Genomic DNA, 21,775 nt, shown 5'->3' with positions numbered 1-21,775 from the left:
AACTGCAAATAGAACTGCGCAATGCATGAAGTGAGCTAAAGAGCGAGGGTATGAAACAAGCTCACACCATGCCACTTGAGAGCAGCATTGGTGTAGTTTCTTTTTCCCCATCTCTCTCTCTCTCTCTCCTGCAGTGGTTGCTATTTGTGTTCATTTTTCAATTTTTTGCTTTCCTTTCGGCTACGGCTGCTCCAAAGGTGCCCGGTTGGCTAGCTGTGTGGTACACGCTCTGAAGTCACCATTATAGCCTTTCTCTCTCATATCCCGCTCCTTCTGGAGCATAGCTGTTACCGACATCACTAGCAAGTACATCGCACATCTCTCCGCTCGGCGCAGACCATCCTGATATCTGCCATGTCGCATCTCTGTGCCATGAAAGTGTTTTGTAACACTGGGCCTGCTGAAAATTCAGCTTCCATCTAAGTTAACAAGCCAACACAATCCACATCTATGTGCCTTTTCGCCCACTAAATGCAATGCATGGCATCAGTTGCACGTGTGAAGCCAAGACCTGGCCATGCAAGATCCCTGAGCTGCTCGTAGGCAGGCGTGAAGGAACTCTGTCCTGCCTTCACCGCACCCACAACAAACCATCCTCACAAGAAAGCTTTCCTGAACTCTCATGCAAAGGTGCGGGGGGTGCACTTTTTTTGCAGGAAAACATTCTTGTATTTTAGTAAAAAAGCACTACTTTATGGGGTCAAACCAAACCAAGACTCGTGTGGCTTGCATGACCTTGAGGCTTCAGAAATAAAATAAATACTGCTGAGACTGGGTTTCGAACCCATGTCAGCACGAACAGATCAGTTTCACTGCCACTGCACGAGAGCACTATGCTATCGCCATGTGTTGAATTGCACCCACTCTCGTACTGTGCATTGCACGTTGTCGTCTTCATCAACTTCAATCTACGGCGCGAACAGATCGGCTCAGCTTAACCTCGATCAGAGCTTAACCTGATTCTAATATCGTTGCCAGACGTGCTGACGATCCACCAAGGCAAAACCATGAGCTAACCAGGCTAAACACATGCTTTCGCACGTCTACCAGATAAACTTGTGTAAGGGCCGCACTTTTCTTTTTAAATTCATTTTGAAGGTGCAGCCCATAAACAAAAAAAAAAATGCGTTTGCTAGAAATTTTGCCCTTGTTTATAGTGGCTTGACATCTGTATCCTAGTATTCTAACTTCAGTTGTATGTTTCTTTATGTGTCTTTTAATGAATGTCTGGATTATTTTTCACAGCGCTGTTTTTTTAACTTTGTACATTACTATTTATAGCAGTTTGTTATTTTTGTTCTGCAAATCTGTTTACATTCTTCGCCCTGATAATCTATTTCATTTCCATCAAATAAAATATAAAGTTTCTCTATATAAATTACCATTGTTATTACTGCTAAATGTACTTGTCTGTGTTGTTGTTTGTTATTCTACTTAGCATTGATTGACCGGGGGTCCTGTGACAGTCGCTTGACTTTGGGACCCCCGCCTGTATACCGAATTTATGTACATACCCAATATATACCTAATAAATTCAATAAATTCAAATTATATTTTTCTTAATTATCTAGTTCAAAACAGGGGGTGCGGCCCATACATGGGTGCAGCCTTTACACGAGACTATCCGGTACTTGGTTTAACTAGCTTAAAACCCTACCACTTTTTTTTTTCTATCTTGCCTGCCTTGAGAGTGCTGCATGGACATTCCACGAGTGCCGATATTTGCAGCATCTGTAAAAATTCATTTTAATAGAGGAACATGCCAAACAGTTTGCCTTAAGAAGATTCCTTTATAATAAGACTGGAGAACAAGCCAAATGTTTTCATTGTCATAAGCGAGAATTTATCTGAAAGGAGTACAGACACCGAATTTTTGGTTGCATGTTTTCTTCTATGCAATGATTTACAAGGCATTTAATTTGCATGGATCACTACATGGTATTTGCCTGCAACTGGTAAATAATTTATAATTAATTATTTTTTGTCATGCTGTTTATGTTTCAAAAGCCAAGCAATGGCTTTGACATCAATGATCATTATAGATCACATGAGGTATCAAAAAAACTGCAATATAATTTCTGCTTCTCCATTATCGTTTTGGCTCTCGAGAGATGCTGGTTCAAGCATTGCAGTAAATTAAAACGATGAAGCAGGGATTATACTGTAGCTTTTTGGCTTCACACGACCTATACTTAGTGCTGACGTTTTGGCCTTCACTTGGCTGTTGAAAATGAAACAGCATGAGAGAAAAAATTCAGTTATAAATTATTTACCAGTTATAAGCAAATTCACCAAGGTGATTCATGTATACTGATGTCTTATGCATCATTACAAAGAAGAAAATGTGCATCCAAAATCTGGTGTCTGGTGTCTTTATGGGAATCTACTGTATTAAGGAACTGAACGTTTCATAGGAATATTAGTAATGAATCATGCAGGAAGTGATATAATGCACTGCTCTTGTATATTTAACATGATCAATAAATGCATAAGGTTTGCTTTCCTAAGTACCCAATGAGCAAACCATGGGTGGTAAAAGCTACAGAAAAAAAACCAAAAGCAGCCATACATAGAGAAAATAAAGCACGACAAATACTGAAATTTCCTGCAAGAAGCATCTTTTTGAAAAAAACTTCCCATAAAGCTTGTGAGTTCCTAATTTTCCAGTAATCATCCAAGTTGATACAAGAAAAATGAGAGTACCACTGTCAAGGAAAGGTGTTTCCCCCCCCTGGATGGGGCCCTTGTTTAAAATAAGCTTTCACAAGCAAAACTCCCACATCTGAGCTGAAACAACTTTCAGGTTTTTCATTATTTTTTCAACACTGCTTGACATCTAGTTTTAAGCCACAGCTTCTACTACTACAGTATGTTACAAGTATTTGAGAACTAAAGATGTTACAAATCTGCCTTCTACCCGACTGTGCAGCTGAATGACTAGCAGCCATAAAGGACACAGATGCAGAGTAAAAGTTAAAGGGAAGCTGAAGCAATTTTAGAAAAAAATGAGTCCCCTGCGGCATTTTATAGTTTTTAGTCTGCTGAAAAAAATATATCATTCAAAAAGGGTGGAAATAAACGCAAAAAGCTGCTTTTTAGAAGAAAACACGCCCTCTCGCCTCACGGCACCGAGCAAACGCTGCTGATGCCCGCGATTGGCTGGGTCTGTCGTGACGTGATCCACGGGGATCTACAGCCAGCACCGACGGTGTTGCTGCGTAGCGCATTGCTTTGGCTGGCTTAAGAACTACGTTTTGGAAATTATAGATAATTCAAGCAGTGCTGAATAGTTTGGACTCTCACAATACATGTTCGAGCCATCGATCAGAAGCTTCAGAAAACGACGGAGCCGCCGCCGCTGCGGAGTGTGCCGGCAGCGAAAGTCAAGTCGCGACATTTTCACGTGCTGGAAATCTTGAGTGATACATATGTTTTGCGTAGGCGCATGCGCGTGCATATCTTTTGCGTAGGTGCATGTACAAATGGCAATAAAAAAAAAATCGCGTCGAAACGTCCTTGTGCACTCGCTGCTGCACAAAGCCGGACAACCAACATTCTGTATTGCTTGTAAACATGATCGAATTCAAATCGCCGGCATGCTTACAAAAGTCGTGCGAGGTAAAGCATTTGTTTGCTTATTTATTAATATTGACGTGCCTAACTACCCATGAAAGCCTTTTAGAACTACAAAAGAATGCCAAACTAAATGAGTTGGAGTGGGTTCACTGCTGTACTGCAGTGCGAAGAGACGAGACGACGGAGGAAGCTCTCATGTGCGCTACTGCTTCTGGCGCAAGTTCGGGCTACGGTTCAACCACGAAACTTCTGCACTTACCCCCGTACGTTCTTGTTGTTTTTTTTGCATGCTGAACACGCTTTTGAACAATAATTATGGCTACGTTTCGGAGCTCGCAGTGCTGCTCATCAAAACTATAACGTGCTGCGAGATATATATAGTTGCTGCTGTTGCGTATCGAGATAACCAGCAGAACTTATGGCAGATATATGTGCACCGCAGCTCGACGACTTTGCCGTCCTGACTCAAGGACAAATTTGCATGAATTCTGACATCACTGAATGCAAATGACGTTTGTGAATGCAAATGTTAGCATTGTTTAAGTATACTAGGTTGATATAATCAATTTTTTGTTCAATTAGGCGCAGCTGCATGTGCTGCATGCTGATGAAAGATTAAGAGCATTGTTTGTGCTGCCAGGAGGTGCAAGAAATCAGCAAAAAGCAAAAAGGCGCACACTGCACACTCAGTAAGGCAGTGCTGGAAGTGGCTTTAGCTCAGCATGGATGTGAACCAGCTGGAAAAGGCAAAAAGTTTACAAACAGGTAAGAAAGTAATATAACGAAAAGAGAAATATTGATGCAATAAACATATTGTGTGCAGGGAGATTCGGAATGCTGTGTACTGCCAGTTTGCCTGGTTAACATGAAAGAGGCTGGAGGAGAACAACCGATGGATTCTACCAAGCTGTGTGCTGAGCGCTGTTCGAAAGAAGTACCATACTAAAACTGGTTTATATACAGGCTTTAAGCATTACACAGAACACATGAACTAGCTAAAGCAAATGGCACTGGCAGTAGATAGCGTTGCTCACCAAAGCATGGGCCGCAGCGGAGCAAGCAAAACAAGATGGCCGGCCAACTCTCAGTGAATAGCGTCACTTCTGCCAGTTCTCCCTTTTTGCCATCCCCACACCTGGTGCTTCCGGAAGCGACTAGGGTGTGTCGGCAGCGAGTTTTTGAGACGTGATTACAGCTCTTTTTGCGGAAAGTATCAAGAAAAAATTTACACACGATTTCCAAGGTCCCTTCTTCCCAACCAGAGTGCTTCATGCAATTTGAAAACTGTTTCAGCTTCCCTTTAATAGCATTAACTACTGCACGCATGAAAGCCAGTTAGTATCAAGTATAGGTATGAAGAGAATGTCAGTGCATGAAGAAAAAAGGAGTGGTAGATCTCAAAGCACAGTGCTACTTCCAAATACATGAGCTTTACCAAGGGCAGAATGACCCTTTCAAAAAAAAAAAAATGTTCAGAAGGCAAAACAAATTCTGTACACTAACATGGCAGTCTAGTATTACAAAGTACAATATTACAAGCAATCCATATGGGCTTCAAGTTATCTGCATAGCGAAAGATTCACTATTAGGCTCTTTGAGTGCTGCTTATGAGTATGCTTCCTTGAATGAGACTGCATGGCATTACGAGTTTGTATGACTAAAGAGGCTCACCTGAGCGTGCGTATAAAATCCCACTCTCTGTGTAACATCCCAGTTTAGAAAATGTATGCGTCTGTTGATCTATAAAAAAGACTAGTTAAAGCACTTGGTGTCTTGTGATCAAACCACACAAAAAGTTTTCCAATTATATTGCAATCACCATGCGACTCGAGCAAAAGAAATGAAAGAGAAGTTATTCACTAATGTGAGACTAAATTTTAGAGTAGTTAGAATAGAAGAACAGGATGAAAGAAAGCAGGTTTAAAGGTGCATATGACACTAGTATTACAAATGCACAGGAAGCATTCATTGCCAAAGTATAGCAGTTGATGTGAATCAACTTTTTCGTAAAACAACCCTAGTGTAGCCTCACTACTGCTTCAAATTCAGCATGTCCTTTTAATATTGTCCCAGCAATACCTGTTTTGCCAAAGTCACCAGCGAACAGTGCCAGTGAGCAGCACTCTTCATGCCTGTACCATCACCACACAGTCCACATGCAACACCACATACAGCCCTGCACAGGCAAGTTTTCATTCCACACATCCACTCACAGCATTGATGCCCCGGACTTTGACATCAGCATCTTCCTCTTCAGCAGGTTTCCGGCTTTTAACATCAAGGTCTAGATCAATATCCATCCCAGCAAAGTCATCAAAAAGATAGTAGTCACCAGAGCGTATGGCTGCAAGGAAAATAGCAAAGCATTACTTGGAAGTGTCTAGCACTGCAAGGTAGTGGTGCAGGCAGTGCTAATTGTGCAAGCAGCTGTAACCAGTCCAGAGCAACAAGCTTCTTTGGTGCACATCAACTGCCAACTGAAGCTGCAATCTCACAACAGCCAAAAGCAAACATGCTGTGAGGAGTATAGGCATTGCCTGAAACACCCACTTCCTAGCAGTAGTAATTAATAAGAAAAATAAATATCAGCAGTCAGCAGTGAACAGTTGCTCGTACTAGGATTACAGTTATTTATTAGAATTTACTATGACAGCAATGTAGGGAAGCCCAACATGGAACAGCCCAAAGCCACAAGACAGATAATGCCTACCACCCGCAGAGGTGGCAGCACCACACAACGAGGTCACAACAGTGTGCACAACTACAACATCAAGAAAAAGCCTGCCAAGTTCTAGACCTTACATGATGACTCTTCAAGCCAAAAGGCTGCAAAACCTGATCTGCCTCTTCAGTTTTGAGAACATAAATGCTAGATCACCAAAAAACCAAGGCTGTCTTGTTTGCATCTAAAACATTTGCATAATGAGACTGGGTCGAGAGCAAAGGGCTGATGCTTAGTTATGTAAAACCTGACAATCTATCTCTACCTTATGGTGTACTTTGATTCCTACCAAAAATAGATAAACTACAACATGAGATACTATGCACAGGAAAGTGGAGTGCATTTAGTAAAAGCTGTTGTTCTTTATTTCTTAGAATATGCTGGCCTACAGCATCTCGTCTGTGGTGCTCAATGCAGCAGTTGGCTTGAGAAGTCATCACGCAAAGCAGGCAAGCACAAACGGGCAGCTAAGGACAGGCCAGCTTTACACGCATAGTGTGATGAGCGACGGCTGGACCCCTGACGCCGCTCTGGGGCAACGGCTGAAGGCCGGGGCACGCTGGCAAGTCGCACATGCGGCTGCCCGGCTGTTGACAGCCGAGGCTCCATGTAGCTATCCAGGTAGGCAGTGAAGCCCGCTGAGACAGGTGACATTGTCAGCTGCCCCATGGATGGAGACTCACCCCCACCAACAGGGGGCTCTTCTTCCAGTAGAGACTGCCCCCCCGCAGGGGTCGAGTAGGGGGTGGAGTACTCTGTTTGCAGATCACCAGGGGGTTTCACGACAGGAAATGGGGGGCTAGGGGCGATTTTTATTTTGCTACACTTTCTTCTCAGTGTTCAGCCAATTTTATGTGCAATCATATATACACCCACTTAGTATATATGTAATAAGCTAAACCTACAAACTAGTCAGACCTTTCTTGGCTGGGATGAATAACATTGAACAAGGAAAGAAAATATGCAAAATGAAACTTCTCCCTGTCTTGCTGCTGATACCAGTATGCACTGTAGGCTGTAGGCCCTGCCACTATAGTGATGAGCAAGAAGCAATTAATGATACCAAAGCTAGAACCACAAAAACTGCTTTTTGGCTAGTTCCAGACCTGGATGAAACATCAAGATCTCAAAGGCGACCTAAAGGAAATCATGCTTGGACTACTAACTTCTGTGCAACAAACTAAGACTGCACGAACACTGCTTCTCAGCCCATGTAGCCATCCCTGTTGACCAGGGAACAAACATTAGGTCACCTTTCAAGTCATCATCAAAGAAAACAAAGCATCAGGTGCTCCGAAGTACCAGTGCCACATTTCGGTGACCTGAACACACTAAACCAACAAAATATAAAAACATGACATGGATACTTGCTTTTTGTGGGCTACACAATGCATACGATGCCTTCATGAAACTAAGAGAAACTACCAAATTCACAGTGTTGAAAAATTAAAAAAATACAAAGGAACAAGACAATGAACAGTGAGGGTCACTCCCCTTTTCAGACTGTTTTGTGGCAACATTTGCATTGGGTTTTACAAGCACCTTTCAACTGAAACAGAAAGTTTTTACTAATATTCAGTGATACTAAAATGCTAACGATAGTGCCAAAAACCTTTGTAATGTTGTCTGTTATGCTCAATGCCATCGACATGCGGCTTTATCAATTTATTTGTGACGCAACACGAGACCAGATTTATCTCGAAATGATTGCAGCCAGGCAGAAGTGATTCTATACTGTTCGAGACTGTTGTGCTTACTTTGCACCCTGTACCTCAAAAGTTCATTGCCAGCTTTTAACTGAGTACGGCTGAGAGCGGTGGCCATGCTGTTTTACGACCGCCGAGCATGCTTGTTGCTACCGCCACAGCCGAGCTGTGCAGTTCTTCGTGGGCACAAGTCTGCCCCTATAAAGAGTTTGGAAGCCTTTCACTATCTTCCTGCTTGCCGGACTGCCATCACTACATCGTGACAACAGTTCAAGATAGCATGTTGCTGGAAAAGTTAGTAGTTCACTATTAAAGAAACTGCGTGAATGAAGACACGGACGAAACAGATCATGCGACTGGATCTTCTTGAGTCTGTGCCTGTCCCATACTCTGTTTTGTCCATATTTATTTCTGCTGCTTCTTTTTGAATGATGCTAATCATAGAGCTAGAAATGCAAAGCAACTGTCGTGATGTCAGCAACAATAGAACCACCACCTGAAATCACATCAAACACTTTTCCCAAATCATTTTATGATAAAAGAAAGTACCAGCATTACACTGTTTTATATGAAATGCTGCCAAGTGTGTCAACCTTCTCTCACATGCCACCAGATTTCACAATGTGGTCACACAATGATGGTGAAATTGTGCTTTAGAGAGGCACTGAAAACAAATTCAAGCTGGCTTGTATCGGCAGATTACTGCATTCTAACGACAAAGACACTACATTCACTGAAAATGGAACATTTACCATATAATCTTGTGTAATTGCTGCATCTGTGTATGGGCCGCACTCCCTGTTTTCGGCTAGATAATTGAGTAAAAAATATGACTGTACGTATTTTTTTTTTTTGGTGTGTGGGCTGTACCTTCAAAAATCACACTCAAATGTTTTTAAAAAGTGTGCCTCTTACGTGTATAAGGTATAAACCAGAAAAGGACAAAAATTTATCGACGATTATGGTGCTCCCTAATGCAAAATATTAGTGCTGCTTGATTTTGTGATATACTGAGGCAGAAAACTTGGACAATGCTTAAGCTACACTTCAGAGTATGATGCGAAGCACTGCTGCTTTGTCGCACAAGCCCTCTAAACTGATGCACTGAACAAACGCTCCTCAGTGGTGCAGAGAAGCGCAGCGTAACCCTTGCCCTACTGTGATGTCCTCTCAGGCGTTTACTGCTCCCTGCGATTGCAACGTGCTTGTGTCATTGCTTCAACGAGGAAGGTTGAAGCCACAAAGGACGTGTCTTCATTTGGAGCGGGCCAAAAGGTGCATGGCCTGCACATTCTGAGTAGCGCATGCTTGCTCCAATGGTAAAAGGCATGGACGAACAGGCCCCACAGGTGCCCATGCATGTGCTAATTGACAATTCGACAGCCGATTCTTGGCTGACTCAAGTCACGACTAGGAGTTTTATGGTAGATCTTATGCTGATTCGAACAAAATCAGCCATGCACCTTTGCAACAATTAAAGGGGCCCACAATCTTTGCACAAACAATAGCATCACTTAGGCAAGGCATTGTGTCGTTTTCCAGAAAACCTCCAATGTGTGCCGCCTGAAATGGAGGTGTTGCAGGGGTCCTGCTACTGCATCAACTGCAGTCGCTTGTGGGCAGGTGGTTGCGGTGCATGTACTGCGCATGACGGCTATTTGTAAATGCGTTTAGGAAGTCACTATGCAACAGCCGGCACAAACTGAGAATGCCCCTCTCGCCTGCTCCTGCCGGACTTTCCTCCTCCACTTTCCATCTTACGCTTCTGCCTTTCTCACTTCTACCACTACCCCCTCCTCTGCCTTTCAATTTTCGCCCTCCCTTCGTTATAGACCTACTTTCATCCCTTGCTGAGCTCTTAACTTTGCTACAGATCTGGTGATTTGCCGTGCTCTTTCCTTTGATAGTGCTCAGGCGGTTACGCCACCGCCGCTAGCGCCGCCGATGTGCTAGCCAGGAACGGGCACTTAAGAGCTGTGCTCCAAAATAAAACATAGGTGACGCAATCACCGGCCGATTCTGCAAGTAAACTGCGGTTTGCCAATGGGACCGTGGATCTCAGAGGCTAGGCTATGCTACCATCACTTCAAAACGGTGATCAAAGAGTGGCTTTAGGTGCCAACATTGCAAGTTTGAATCAAGTGACGGGAAAACTTTTAAATTCAATTTTCTCACCAATAAATGCGTCTTTAGCTGCCAGACAAACATCAATATACCAAGAAAGAGTTATAAAATCAATTTTTACTAAGAATGAAAATTGGATGGAGTTATCCACAGACTCCCCATAATCACAGAGTCCACTACTCACGGCACTTGATTATAAGTTTTTTTCCTCTAGCTAGTGTGCAATAGAAGCCTGGCCCACACAATGAAAAATGCCCACACAATGGCCCAATGCTGCTTTCTTTCTACTAACTGAGCATCTCGTTCTTCACAGGCTTTAAGCATATCATCACCAAGTACTACCACATGGACCATGTGGTAACAGCTAATGTCTTAGTTTTTACGAAAGAACTCTGCTGTAACCCACCACAAAAACCTGCTACCATCATTAAAGGTCAATGGTATGCAGAAGACTTAACTGAAGAAGAATAAATGCTGTCTGAACCAAAATAAGCCTAAATAAATACAACTTATAGTTTTACTGTAATAAAAGTTAACTGAAGCCAGGTGCCACTAATATGAATCTAAACAGAATTGATTTCTTTCTACATCAGCTTCACATGGAACATTTTGAATGACACAAACAAAAAGCCGTTGTATGATTACATGAGATCTGTATGTATAAATTAACTGGGCAACTCAATCTCAATGAAACAGTGAATAAAAAAAATGTTTCAACAAAGGGCTGATAAGAGCAGGAAACACATTCACGTATGTTGCACAAATTTAATGAAACTACTACACAAAAAGCAGAAAGCACATTGCTTTGGGCCACCAGAACAAATAAGATTCTTGTAAACAAATTTTTAACCAATTTAATATTGTCAGTAATAGACTGGTAGAACATAAAAGTCAGCCAACAAAAATTTAAGAAATGTGCCCAGAGTGGAAAAAAGCTGGGTTTAATGAAAATGCAATGTAAGCACTGAATACAAAAAAATAAGAAGCAGGCAATAACGATAAATAAATGACAATTCTTGATTACAATCTGAGCACATTTAGCAAATGTGACACGATATGAGACCTTGCAATTCAGAATTTTAAGAGCTCTAAAAGACACATATATAAAAAGGCTAAGTTAATTTCACTGAAACATTAGTGATGGTCACAATTAGGAGTAGTCATACAATAAGTGGAAAACGCTAAAAACTGCCTTCGCATTAAACGGGCAATGAAGCACTGTTGAGAATTTGACAAGATTAAAGGATTGGAATGTATGAAGCTTGTAGGTAAAGCATTCTAACTTCCTCTTGCGCTAGAATTTGAAATGGTGACATAATCGCTGATTAAAACCACGACGATGTACAGGATCGTCGACTCTCAGTGCGAACATGCAAGTGCGTGTGGTCGCGCATTTTGGAGGGCCACTGTGTCCGACACGGCCGCTTATCACAGTAAAGTGCCACAGGCGAAGATGGATCTGGAGGTGGTGCTTAGCATCATCTGCAACTTCGCTTCAGTGAATGTCTATGTCGGATGCAGTGACCCTCCAAAGACCAAAGAACATGACCACGTACTCGCATGTGTAGCAGCGCTGGCATCGCCAGCAGCGCTGATGAAGATGAAATTGGCAACAGAGGACAACAGAGGACGCTTTCAACAACCGGCCTGGCCAGCAACGTCGACAGCCCACTCTGCCGGCTCACCAGCCGCGGCTACCGGGACTCCACTAAATGTGGACCTTCCTTCCACACGTTTGCACTAAGTGTGGACGACCCCGTACAGGCTTGTCCAGACAGCTTTGTGTTGTTCAGAGAAGCTCTGTGATGATGTCATGTTGATTTAAGACTTCCGGTGCCTTCGCCGACCTATTTCAGTGCATCATCGAATGCCGCCAAGCAACGCTCTGTGGGCTTTACCTTCAATAGTGCTCTATTTCTTCTTTCGAGCAAGCGTTCCCACCTTGGAAGTGCACTGCCCCCTCCATATGATGTCATGGTGCTCCCTATACTCAGCGCTGCACAGTGCAGAGAAGCCTGGATGCTGTTGTGGCTTATTCTAGCACAAAAAAACTATGCGTGCTTCCCTTACAAGATTCACACATTCAACCCCTTTAAGATTGTAGAATTCTAAAACGTCTTCGGTAGCTCTTCAGTGCAGTATTGCGATTCAAAGGAATCCATGAACCATTCAAACACACCCACCCATGTCCACAACTGTAGTTATGGTGCATAATGTGCAAAAAAGTTTTTCCTTGCCAATGCTAGGCTTCAAACTTGCTTTTTCTGCATTTTGAAGGCAGTTCCTCAGGCCACTCAACCACAATACCATATGCCACAAGTTGGTGATGGTGTATTTTGCATGGTAATGAATATATGCTAGTGCAATTTCTACTTCAGTCAAGAATGTAAGTTATGGTTACAAAAAGTCAATTTGTAAGCTGCAAAAATAAATCTTGAATTCCCAACAGCACTGCATATCTAAAAACCTGTCTCTAGCTCAACTAACCACCATCAAGCAAACATAATTAAATGGTCAGTCATATGTGCTTTAAAATCATATGTGCTTTAAAATCATATGTGCTTTAAAGCAGTTTACAGTGAATTCATGTGATTCTTGCCCATATTTGTCACTATAGTAATGGCCAGGGTCGCTTGATAGTTTTCTACTATTCCCAAATCTTCCCCAAAGTTTCATGTCAGGGAAGCAAAACCACTTACCCTGAAAGTGTGTCTCTGGTTCAACGTATTCACCAGCCCTAACCTTATGTTGATTTGCACGTATTTTGTCCATCTTGCGCTTTATCTTTTCCATTATGTCTCTCTCAGCTGCTCTTTGTTCCTGCACAAAGAAAAGGAAATCATAAATATCTATTACTGATGCAGTTCAAAGTAAAAGCCACAAAACTGCCAAATTTAACCATTGCAAACATGTCATGTTTACTCTCGATTCCTCAGGTTTAAACATTTTTCCTGTGGTTTAAACATTTTTCGAGGAATTGTGTGTTAGCAGTCAGATTCTCTTTTCTGATGCTACTGCTGTTGTGAACATCAATAGAAACAACAGTAAGATGGAAAAATGGCTATTTTACCTTATTTGCATGCATGTAACAGAATGTAACACGAAGGGGGACTTTGAGAACTCGGGAGAATTTTACAAGAAATATTATTACGGTCATAATGCAGTCGCAAACTGTTTAGGGCGACCACAGCCGAGGTTCCCACCCAACAAAAACAGACAGCAATCTAAAAAAACTTGAGGGGACACTTAAGCTCTGCCTAAGGCTATGATGTGATAGCATTAATGGGTCCCTTCAGCAGTCTGGGGTCCACTTCGCATATCACTTCGCAGACATGGACACTGTTCTTTCTTTCCCTATAACATAACACTTGACTTGCCTTCAAGAGTACAATGCGATAACATTAGAGATCCCTACCGCGCAAGTACTCTTTCTCTGCCACCTAGATTCTGACTAAATGCCTACTTATGTTGAATTGATCATTCTCTACCTTACGTTCACAAATCATGAGAAGACCGCATACCGCTCCTGATGTAGCGGTCGGTCCATACCACTCCTGACGTCGCGGTGCAGGGGTTAAGTTATGCACCACTTTTCCGGCAGGTGGATGCTTCAAACACAGCCCCCTGTTGGGCTTGTGAGACCCAGGTTGCTCTTCCTGGGCAAACTCTTGCGACCAATCATTAATTTAACTGCCACCAGCCAATGTGGGCAGTTAGCTCATAGTCCGGTGGGCAGGCTGTGATGTCACATGGTCATGTGACCTAGGCGGCAGGTGGGCCATCTGCTTTTCTTGACATGCCGGCGATGCTGGGGTTGGCACTGAATGGGACCCTTAATGCTATCATGTCAAAACGGAAGCAGTGGATGTGTCGATGTTATCTGAGAGGCACTGCTTCAGATGCGTGCACCACAATCGAGCAAAGCCAAGTCTAATACTTTAAAGGGACTATGCAATGAATAAAAAGTCGCTTGTAAATGTTTTCAATGCTTAGAAATGAGGCTAAGAAGCATTCACACCAAGTATGAGTCTTCGGAACTGAGCCGGCAATTTATTATGAATTTTTAAAAACCGTGTTTTTTAAAATTCGCAGGCCGATTGGTGTGCTCATAGTGACCGATTTTGAAACTAAAATCGTGAAAAAAGACGTCACTGTACCCATGACGTCGCCAGGCCACCACACGCTCTCATTTGCTGAAGCCATGGCAGCCACGACGCCATGGGCACACTTTCGGTAGCCGTGAAAATCGTCTGCTCGTGCTGCGGCGCGACCCTCTTGGGCAAGCGCGAGCCAAGGCATTGCCTTCGCGCATATGGTTTCAATTTTCCTCTGCCGCCTCCTTCTGTCGGGAGTTCCGGAGCCACTCGCAGTGGCTCGCCGAGTCGCTACTGTTTTCGCTGGCGTTCAGCCGGTATGGCGTGAATGCATAGGGCTCGATGCCCATCGCGGCTGTAAGAGCGAGCAGTCGCACCTCGAGGTCCGGGTCCATTACTGCTAACTACAACAGACGACAAGCAAAGAAACCCGACGCGCGCCGCAATCACGCCGCCGACGCTGCTGCTGGGGTGCTAAGAGCGACAACCGGAAGTTGCAAAAAGAACGTCAGCAGATGACGTATTCATGGGCGGGGCCCAGACCCAGAGCTGTTTTCTTTATTTTTGTCTGGTGCCCCGCGTGTTTGAGTTGAGGGGCGAGAGGAGGAGAGTAATTTTTAATCGTCAATATCTTCGGTGTTATTGATGCTAGCTTAAAAATTATTGCGTTGGGGTGACGAGTGATGAAATGCCTCTCTCGTCTGCTTTACGTAATCTAAATTAATTTATTGCATAGTCGCTTTAATTCATGCAGCCTCCCGCGTAGCAGCAGCCGCTGTCACTGCTGTGTCCCTGCCACTCGGTGTCTCAAGCTGCCCAGTCCTGTGCCTGTTTGTCCTTCTTTGCTTTCCTTACTCAATTCTTTCAAAGACTTCGCTCTCTAAGCAATCCGCACTGCCTTCTTTCAATATCTATAACCACCTTCTCCTTTGCACAGCACCTGCTTTGTCCCAAGGTCATTAAAAAAAAACACTGGCTCCTCCTAGTGGCTTTCAAGCCCAATGGCAAAGGCTGCTTTACTTTATCTGCCTTGAAAAGCTCAAGGAAAAAACATTATCACTATATTCCTACCTTAGTTCTGCCTGAAAATAATGCGAGGTGCGTGCATTCCGAAGTATTATCTTATGCCTCCCATGGAATTTCGCTGATTCTTTGTTCTCAATTCGCGAAATTTAAAATTTTCCACTGCAGAAAGTTAGGGGCCTTTGATTTAGTAACTTAGTTAAGAAATCATTCCATCCACATAAATTTGTAAATAAAATTACAAATGTGCACAAAACTCCCATGGCAGTTTTGTTAGGCTGCTGACCGAGCAGCTCTCTGGCGCCAGTCCCTCACTGCTCCTTCTTAAATGCACCTCCTCTCAATGGAAGAACCGCTTTTCTCTTATTCTAAAAGACAGCTTGGTGGGCTTCGCTGCCTATGGTTTCTTGTCTTTGCTTTTCCTAAGCAGCTAGGTTATGTGTGGACCTCCATGCCAAGTGCATTTGACGGTACAGTAAGTTCTCTCTTACTAGCCTTGTCAATGGCCAGCAGTTGTTAAGTGGCTTTGTTGGGAGCCTTCACCTGTACACTGCGACAATCACAGGGACTCTCTATATACTACATGTTGTAAATGAAGAAATAATCCCTATATTGTTGATTCAATTCCTGCAGCCTTCGCTGCAAGGTGCCGACGAGCTGATGAACCTCCTCTAGTGTCTCTTGTGTGTTGTGGAAAAAGGTATGTGTCCTTTTCAACCTTAATTAGCCAGGTTTGGGCCCAGCATAGCCCCAACTCCCTTCACCAGCAGTGTAGCATCAGGTGCTATTGGTTTTAAATGCTCACTGAGCTGCTTAGTATAAAATAGAAAAAAAAAGACAGTCATAAGTACTTAAAATATCTGAATATACTTAAATGTCAAAGAAAACTACAAAAGAAAAGGATGTACTTCATGACACATTTTTTTTTTTTTAAGTTTAATGCAGTGCTAGCAGCCAGAATGGGCCCTCAATCCAGGACATCCCTGTAGAAAAGGTGAACAATGCAACATGTGGTGTCTAGAAAACGTCAGCATCTATTAATGCTGAACCTTATTAAATATATAGAAAAACTAAAGTGCAGCCACTCACAACCAATGAAAAAAGCGCTGCTCGTAAATGGTGAGCAAGCAATTAGTCTTGCAGGCCAAGAACCTGAGAACACTGATGGGGATCACAAGGAAGTGGCAGCGAACCTAGCTTTACAACAACAAACCCAAGAAAAACTTAGGGGCCTTCTTAACCACATTGTTACAGAAGGAAATGCTATAGTATTAGGTTGTTTCCTACAATGTCTAATGTTCTTGTGATTTTCCTGCCCCACAGCTCCGGCTGAAACCCTGATTTCATTGCCCTTACTTGGTATGCATGAGTAGTCATCTTTTATAATGTTCCAGTACCTTCCATTGGATTATCATATGGGATTATATGACAATCAAGCCAACTAATCCAGATTAATTCACCCACTAATTTACCTTAATCCATTTTCTGCCTACTCCTAAAATTTTGGGAGTCCTTTAGAATTTCTGGGGGTGGGCCAACATCCAAATTTTGGAGATCCACAGATTTTCAAATTTGGCGGTGTCCTATGATTGCTCCACTAGTGGTCACGTGACGCCACAACTCTCAAAATCGCATTCATAGATTGCAGGAAGTCCTCATGCCACTACTGGCACAGTGGCGCATCGGTTAGCAATGTGCCACTGGCCAGACAGGTGGCTGTTTCAAACGGAGCCACTGGTGAGGCTTGTGTAACCCAGGTTAATTCTTTCTGAGCAACCACTTGCGACCAGTCAGTAATTTAACTGCCACCTGCCATGGTAGGCAGGTTGTGATTATGTCACAACGTCACGTGACCTCTCTCGACCAATCAAGCATCTCACGACAGAGAAGCCAGAAATTTTTTGTGAGACGACCTAAATGCTATCACATGAAAAAAAATTAATTTTTAGTTACTGTGCCTAGTGTACCCAGCTCAGCATAGCATCTGCATCACTCGTGCACACAACAATTTATGTGGTACATTGTCATGCCTGCCAGGACTTACTTGCACATCCTTCATTTGGATCTCGTGTATCATTTCAGCTCCTCGTGAGGCCAGCTGCTGTTGAGCCAAGATCTCAATGATGAGGTGGTGAAAATAGTAAGAGGTGAACAGTCGCTTCTGCATCAGCAGGAAGGCCAAGCAGATGCCGTCCCAGAGCAGGCCTGCCTCATCCAGGGGCACCCGGCAGGTTCCGCCTGATGCATTGGGCAAAGCAGTGCTGCCACCTACAGCCACATTACGGTAGCGATTACTGGAGCAGCCAAGTACCAAGCCACAGCCACGAGCAGCCACAAATTCCCCTCCGTGCAAGCTCAACACAGTGCCCCAAGTATTTGGAGACAGCAGCACTTGGCTTCAGTCATTACACTGCTACTCAGCGGAGATGACCAATGCCAGCTGCATATCAACTTAATTTCCATGTTAAAACATCTGAAGCAACAGAATGATGGAACCACGATTGCTGTACTTGCGTGCTTGTTTACTTACTGGTTTCAGGATCCACGGTTCCTACTGAGGAAAAAAATCCTAGTTGTGTAAACTACCTCACCATAGTTCATCACAAAATGCCTAAGCTTCAGAATGAAAACTTGGAACACCTAATCTTACCCACAAGATCTCCCCAGGCATCATTTCCACAATAAGCAAGCACATTCATTACTGCCACTAACATGCACTGTCACAATGACATTGTTGCGTTCACGATGTGCTAGACTAGAGCCTGTCATAGAGCGTCAGTCACAGCTGCAAACAAGAGAGGCTAGGAGACTTCTGAGCTATTTGAAACTGACAAAACAAGAAGGTACAATACTGTTCATTTAGACTGCAGACAAAAACTGGCACAAATTTGTGAAGAAACCATGAGATGAACCAGCTGCCATAAGATATATATATATAGATTTGCATAAGCCATGCACTAATGCAGACCTACCAAGTGTCAGGCAGCAATGTTTAAGAGTTCACCTGTTGAGTTATTGACACTTGCCATGTGCAGCAGAAAACTAGAACCTGCCAAATAACAAACTACATTTGACATCAGGGTACCAGAATTACTACACAATAATATGAGGGCCTATTAAATGATAACATACCATGCTAGAGAGACAAAAAAATAAGCCTAAACAATTTGGAAAAAATCGCTGCATAAATGGAGTTCAAGCCTGCTGTTTGCAGGTCTCCACAGAACAGCACTATCCTACTCCAGTAACGAGTTTGAAAATCTTTATGGAAAAGAAAAAAGTTAAATACTACCCAGTAAAACTGTACATCAATGTAATATGATGGTGACTGGCATGGAGCACAAAAAAGTTAAAACAGCTGCTGACAACCACTTTAGATAAAATCAGATTTTTTTAGTATAGTATATGTTATTATAAGCCTGACCTCACTACATTACACTAGAAACACTCCACACCGGAATGCCACACTATATTTTAGAATGCAGCAAACAGTCATGTGCACCAATAAGAAAGAGATGGATACACACATCATTTTTCTCTGCCAGTATTTAGAACTGTGCTCACACGTGTACTGACTTAAGTGGCCATTTTGCACTAGTTTTTTAGGAGGCTATGGCTTAACATTTTGCACTGCGTTTGGCATCATTAGCAAGAAGCAGCACAACTTCCAAGCTTCTTGGCAATTTGTGATTATGTTACATATAAAATGGGTAAGTAGTGTGAGCTGTTCTACGCTGTCTTGGCAGTACAAGTAATGAGTTCATTTAAAATGCAGCAATTTACAAAAAACTAATTCACATTCTATTATAGCAGTTGCACTGCACTTCACTTGGCAGCTGTCGATACCAGATAAAGAACAAAGTGCATGCATATGCCGCATCAAGAGTTAGTACTTTAGTCTAGAGACCTTGAGTTTTCGTATTAATCAGGAAAACCATGCCAGCCATCAAGTAGACCCTGCCTCTTGCTCTGTTTTATAAGGCCTGAAATTTTTCAACACACAAAAATACCACATGTTGCAAAGCACAGCAAGTGATCTGCTAACCAGACTACTGCATGCCTCCAAAGAGGAGATGCATACTGAATGTCACTGCAGAGATTTTCGAGAAATGCCTTAGAGCTACACTGTGACTGAAGATTACCACTACCATGTTCCATCCCATCCTTCCTTAACTAAGATGCAAACAAAGGGATCTTGGACTATGCAAAAAAAAACAAAAAAACTGACATGACAGAAAAAACAATGCATATCCTACCTTTTGGTTCTGTGCAAAGCAAGTATGGATATATTATAGGCAATGTAAAAAAATTTGCACAAAGAAACAGCATCCAGAACAGTACTGAGGCCACAGATACATGCAAGGCAGGGTGCTTACCTTTGATTTCAGCTGGAGCATAAAATTACACAACTATCAGCAACCACAAAAATTCAAGAGTTATAGCTCTATCATATTTAAAGCTTCTCTATATACCAGGTGTTTTAGCTAACACTTAAAATTCGTAAAAGCACAGTGGTCAAAATAGAAAGGAAATCTTTTCAAGAAGTGTAAGTCTCAGCCATGATGGACGTCGGGAATAAAAATATCACACATATTGTACACTAGCTAATTTAAGCATACTAATTAACATTTCAATTAGCACAGTCTGGCAGTTAGTGCCATTGACAAGTTTGTAGCCACAAACAAGACTAAGCCATATCAGTTTTTTAAAAGAATAAAAAGTCATTCTCGAAAGCCTTGCAGCGTGAGGAAGTGCAGCACCTTTTTTTCCACACAAAACCAAAACTGAGTGTATGAAGCATACAGGAAGGTCAGTACAAATGCAATGCCCATTGTTGATGTGCTGCAAAGCCTAGGGCTCCAAATTTTAGCTGCCTGTGCTACTGTACCGCAGCATGCACTTTCTTTTGCTTCGTTGCTCTCAGAAATGATGGCCACATAGTTTGCGATGACTATCCTTTTTCTTACATCAAGCGACAAAGCAGAACAAAGTGTTTGTCGCGGTAAAATAGCACAGGCAGTCCAAACTGGCTGCCGTAGGCACTACAGCAGATCACCAGCGGACGTTGGGTTTGCACTGGACTTCCTGCACACCTCATGATCTCAGTTTTGGTTTTGAGCGGAAAAAAACACTGAATTTCCTTGTGTTACAGGGTTTTAGAGAATTAAATTTCCTTCTGTTTTGAAACCTGCTAAAGCAGTGTCTGGCCATGGCTTACTGGCTACAAACTTGCCATTGGCAATAGCCACCAAAATGCATTATTTTTTATATGTTAATGAGCAAGGATTAGTTAATTAGCTAGCAATTATCATGATTTAAAAAATAACATGTCTGTCGTGGCTGACACTTGTTCACAAAACGATTTTCTTCCTATTTCGAACAATCTATTTTAAGGAATTTATAAGTGATTGCTGAAACATTGAGTATGTAGACACTTTTGAAGCTAGAGAATGTGACTTTACTAGTATTTAAAATAAGCCTGCCTTGTTTAAAGGAGTGAAGTCAGCCTCTCAGCAAAGTGTGCATCACATTTTAGCTCACTTATGTTTTACACACATGAATGAACAACACCACACACAAACACATGCCTTTTTTTAGCAAGCACATGAAAAAATTCCTAAAGGTAGAGTGTACAAAATAGCTACCATTTTTTTTTTTTTTTTTCAGCTGTGAAAGTGACTGGGAACCGATCAAAAGTCCAGCTGACTTAAAGCTGTTGTAAACACGAAATGTGCTGGCAATGAAAATCAATGTAAAGGGGTGCCACAAAACTGGTGGGGCTATTTTAATATCAAGACCAACATAATTAAGCTCACCAGGAAGAGGCTCATTTTGCACCCGCTTAAGACAAGCAATGCCAAACAGCTGGACCATCCAGCAGGAGTATTTTGACAGGTAGTCCAAGAAAACACAGCCAACCACCTAGAATTGAATGACGCTATTAGTTGTTAACTCTTAATTTTTCTTCTAAAATGAATAATAATGCATAATCATCTACCTTATATGTAATGCATAAAACACTGAGAAGTCCACCCATTCTGCTAGATGCTACATATAGCTTTACCTAACCCAAGCAAATATGAAAATCAGAGGGACACTAAACAAAATTACTTAAGATTGTTGATTAAACTTCAATGTGACAGCAGAGAGGGTACAAACAGACATTGTTTTGAAATAAATGCAAGCAGGAAACAGCTAATTAAACGATCTTGCTAGGAACTAGTGCACATAGTTGTCACCGCTAGAAACAACTAATGTGACATTAAATCATCAATTGCCTGCAATCAGTGCTTCACTGGCCAATCTGTTCTTTTCTTCTGCTCGTTCTGCTCTCATGTTTTGATTATGGGCCTAAATATAGAAAGGTTGCTTCTTGTACTTCACAACTCAGGCTTAGACACTCGGCACAACTTTTATAAAATGCCGTGGCTCTGCTGCATGCAAGCGCACGGAGACGACATTGTCAGGCTACAAAAGGTGCAGGCTGTTTCACGCTTGGAGGCAAACTCAAAGCGTGTGACCACCAAGCT

At 42.5% G+C, this 21,775-nt stretch overlaps 1 protein-coding gene across 3 annotated transcripts in view; it reads right to left on the bottom strand.

Annotated features, from left to right (window-relative positions):
• The window catches only part of Piezo (piezo type mechanosensitive ion channel component), a 162,069-nt gene that overhangs the window by 57,567 nt on the left and 82,727 nt on the right, over positions 1-21,775 (bottom strand). For all 3 annotated transcript variants that reach the window (XM_077648158.1, XM_077648156.1, XM_077648157.1), the window contains 4 exons: positions 21,062-21,167; positions 17,290-17,513; positions 12,828-12,948; positions 5,790-5,920 (listed from right to left, as the gene is read on the bottom strand). In XM_077648158.1, coding sequence (XP_077504284.1) covers positions 5,790-5,920; positions 12,828-12,948; positions 17,290-17,513; positions 21,062-21,167 — 582 coding nt within the window. The remainder of the gene's footprint in view (positions 1-5,789; positions 5,921-12,827; positions 12,949-17,289; positions 17,514-21,061; positions 21,168-21,775) is intronic.

The sequence above is a fragment of the Amblyomma americanum genome, chromosome 1 (genome assembly GCF_052857255.1).
Source record: "Amblyomma americanum isolate KBUSLIRL-KWMA chromosome 1, ASM5285725v1, whole genome shotgun sequence".
Classification (NCBI taxonomy): domain Eukaryota; kingdom Metazoa; phylum Arthropoda; class Arachnida; order Ixodida; family Ixodidae; genus Amblyomma; species Amblyomma americanum.
This window is presented reverse-complemented; position numbering and strand designations above follow the sequence as displayed.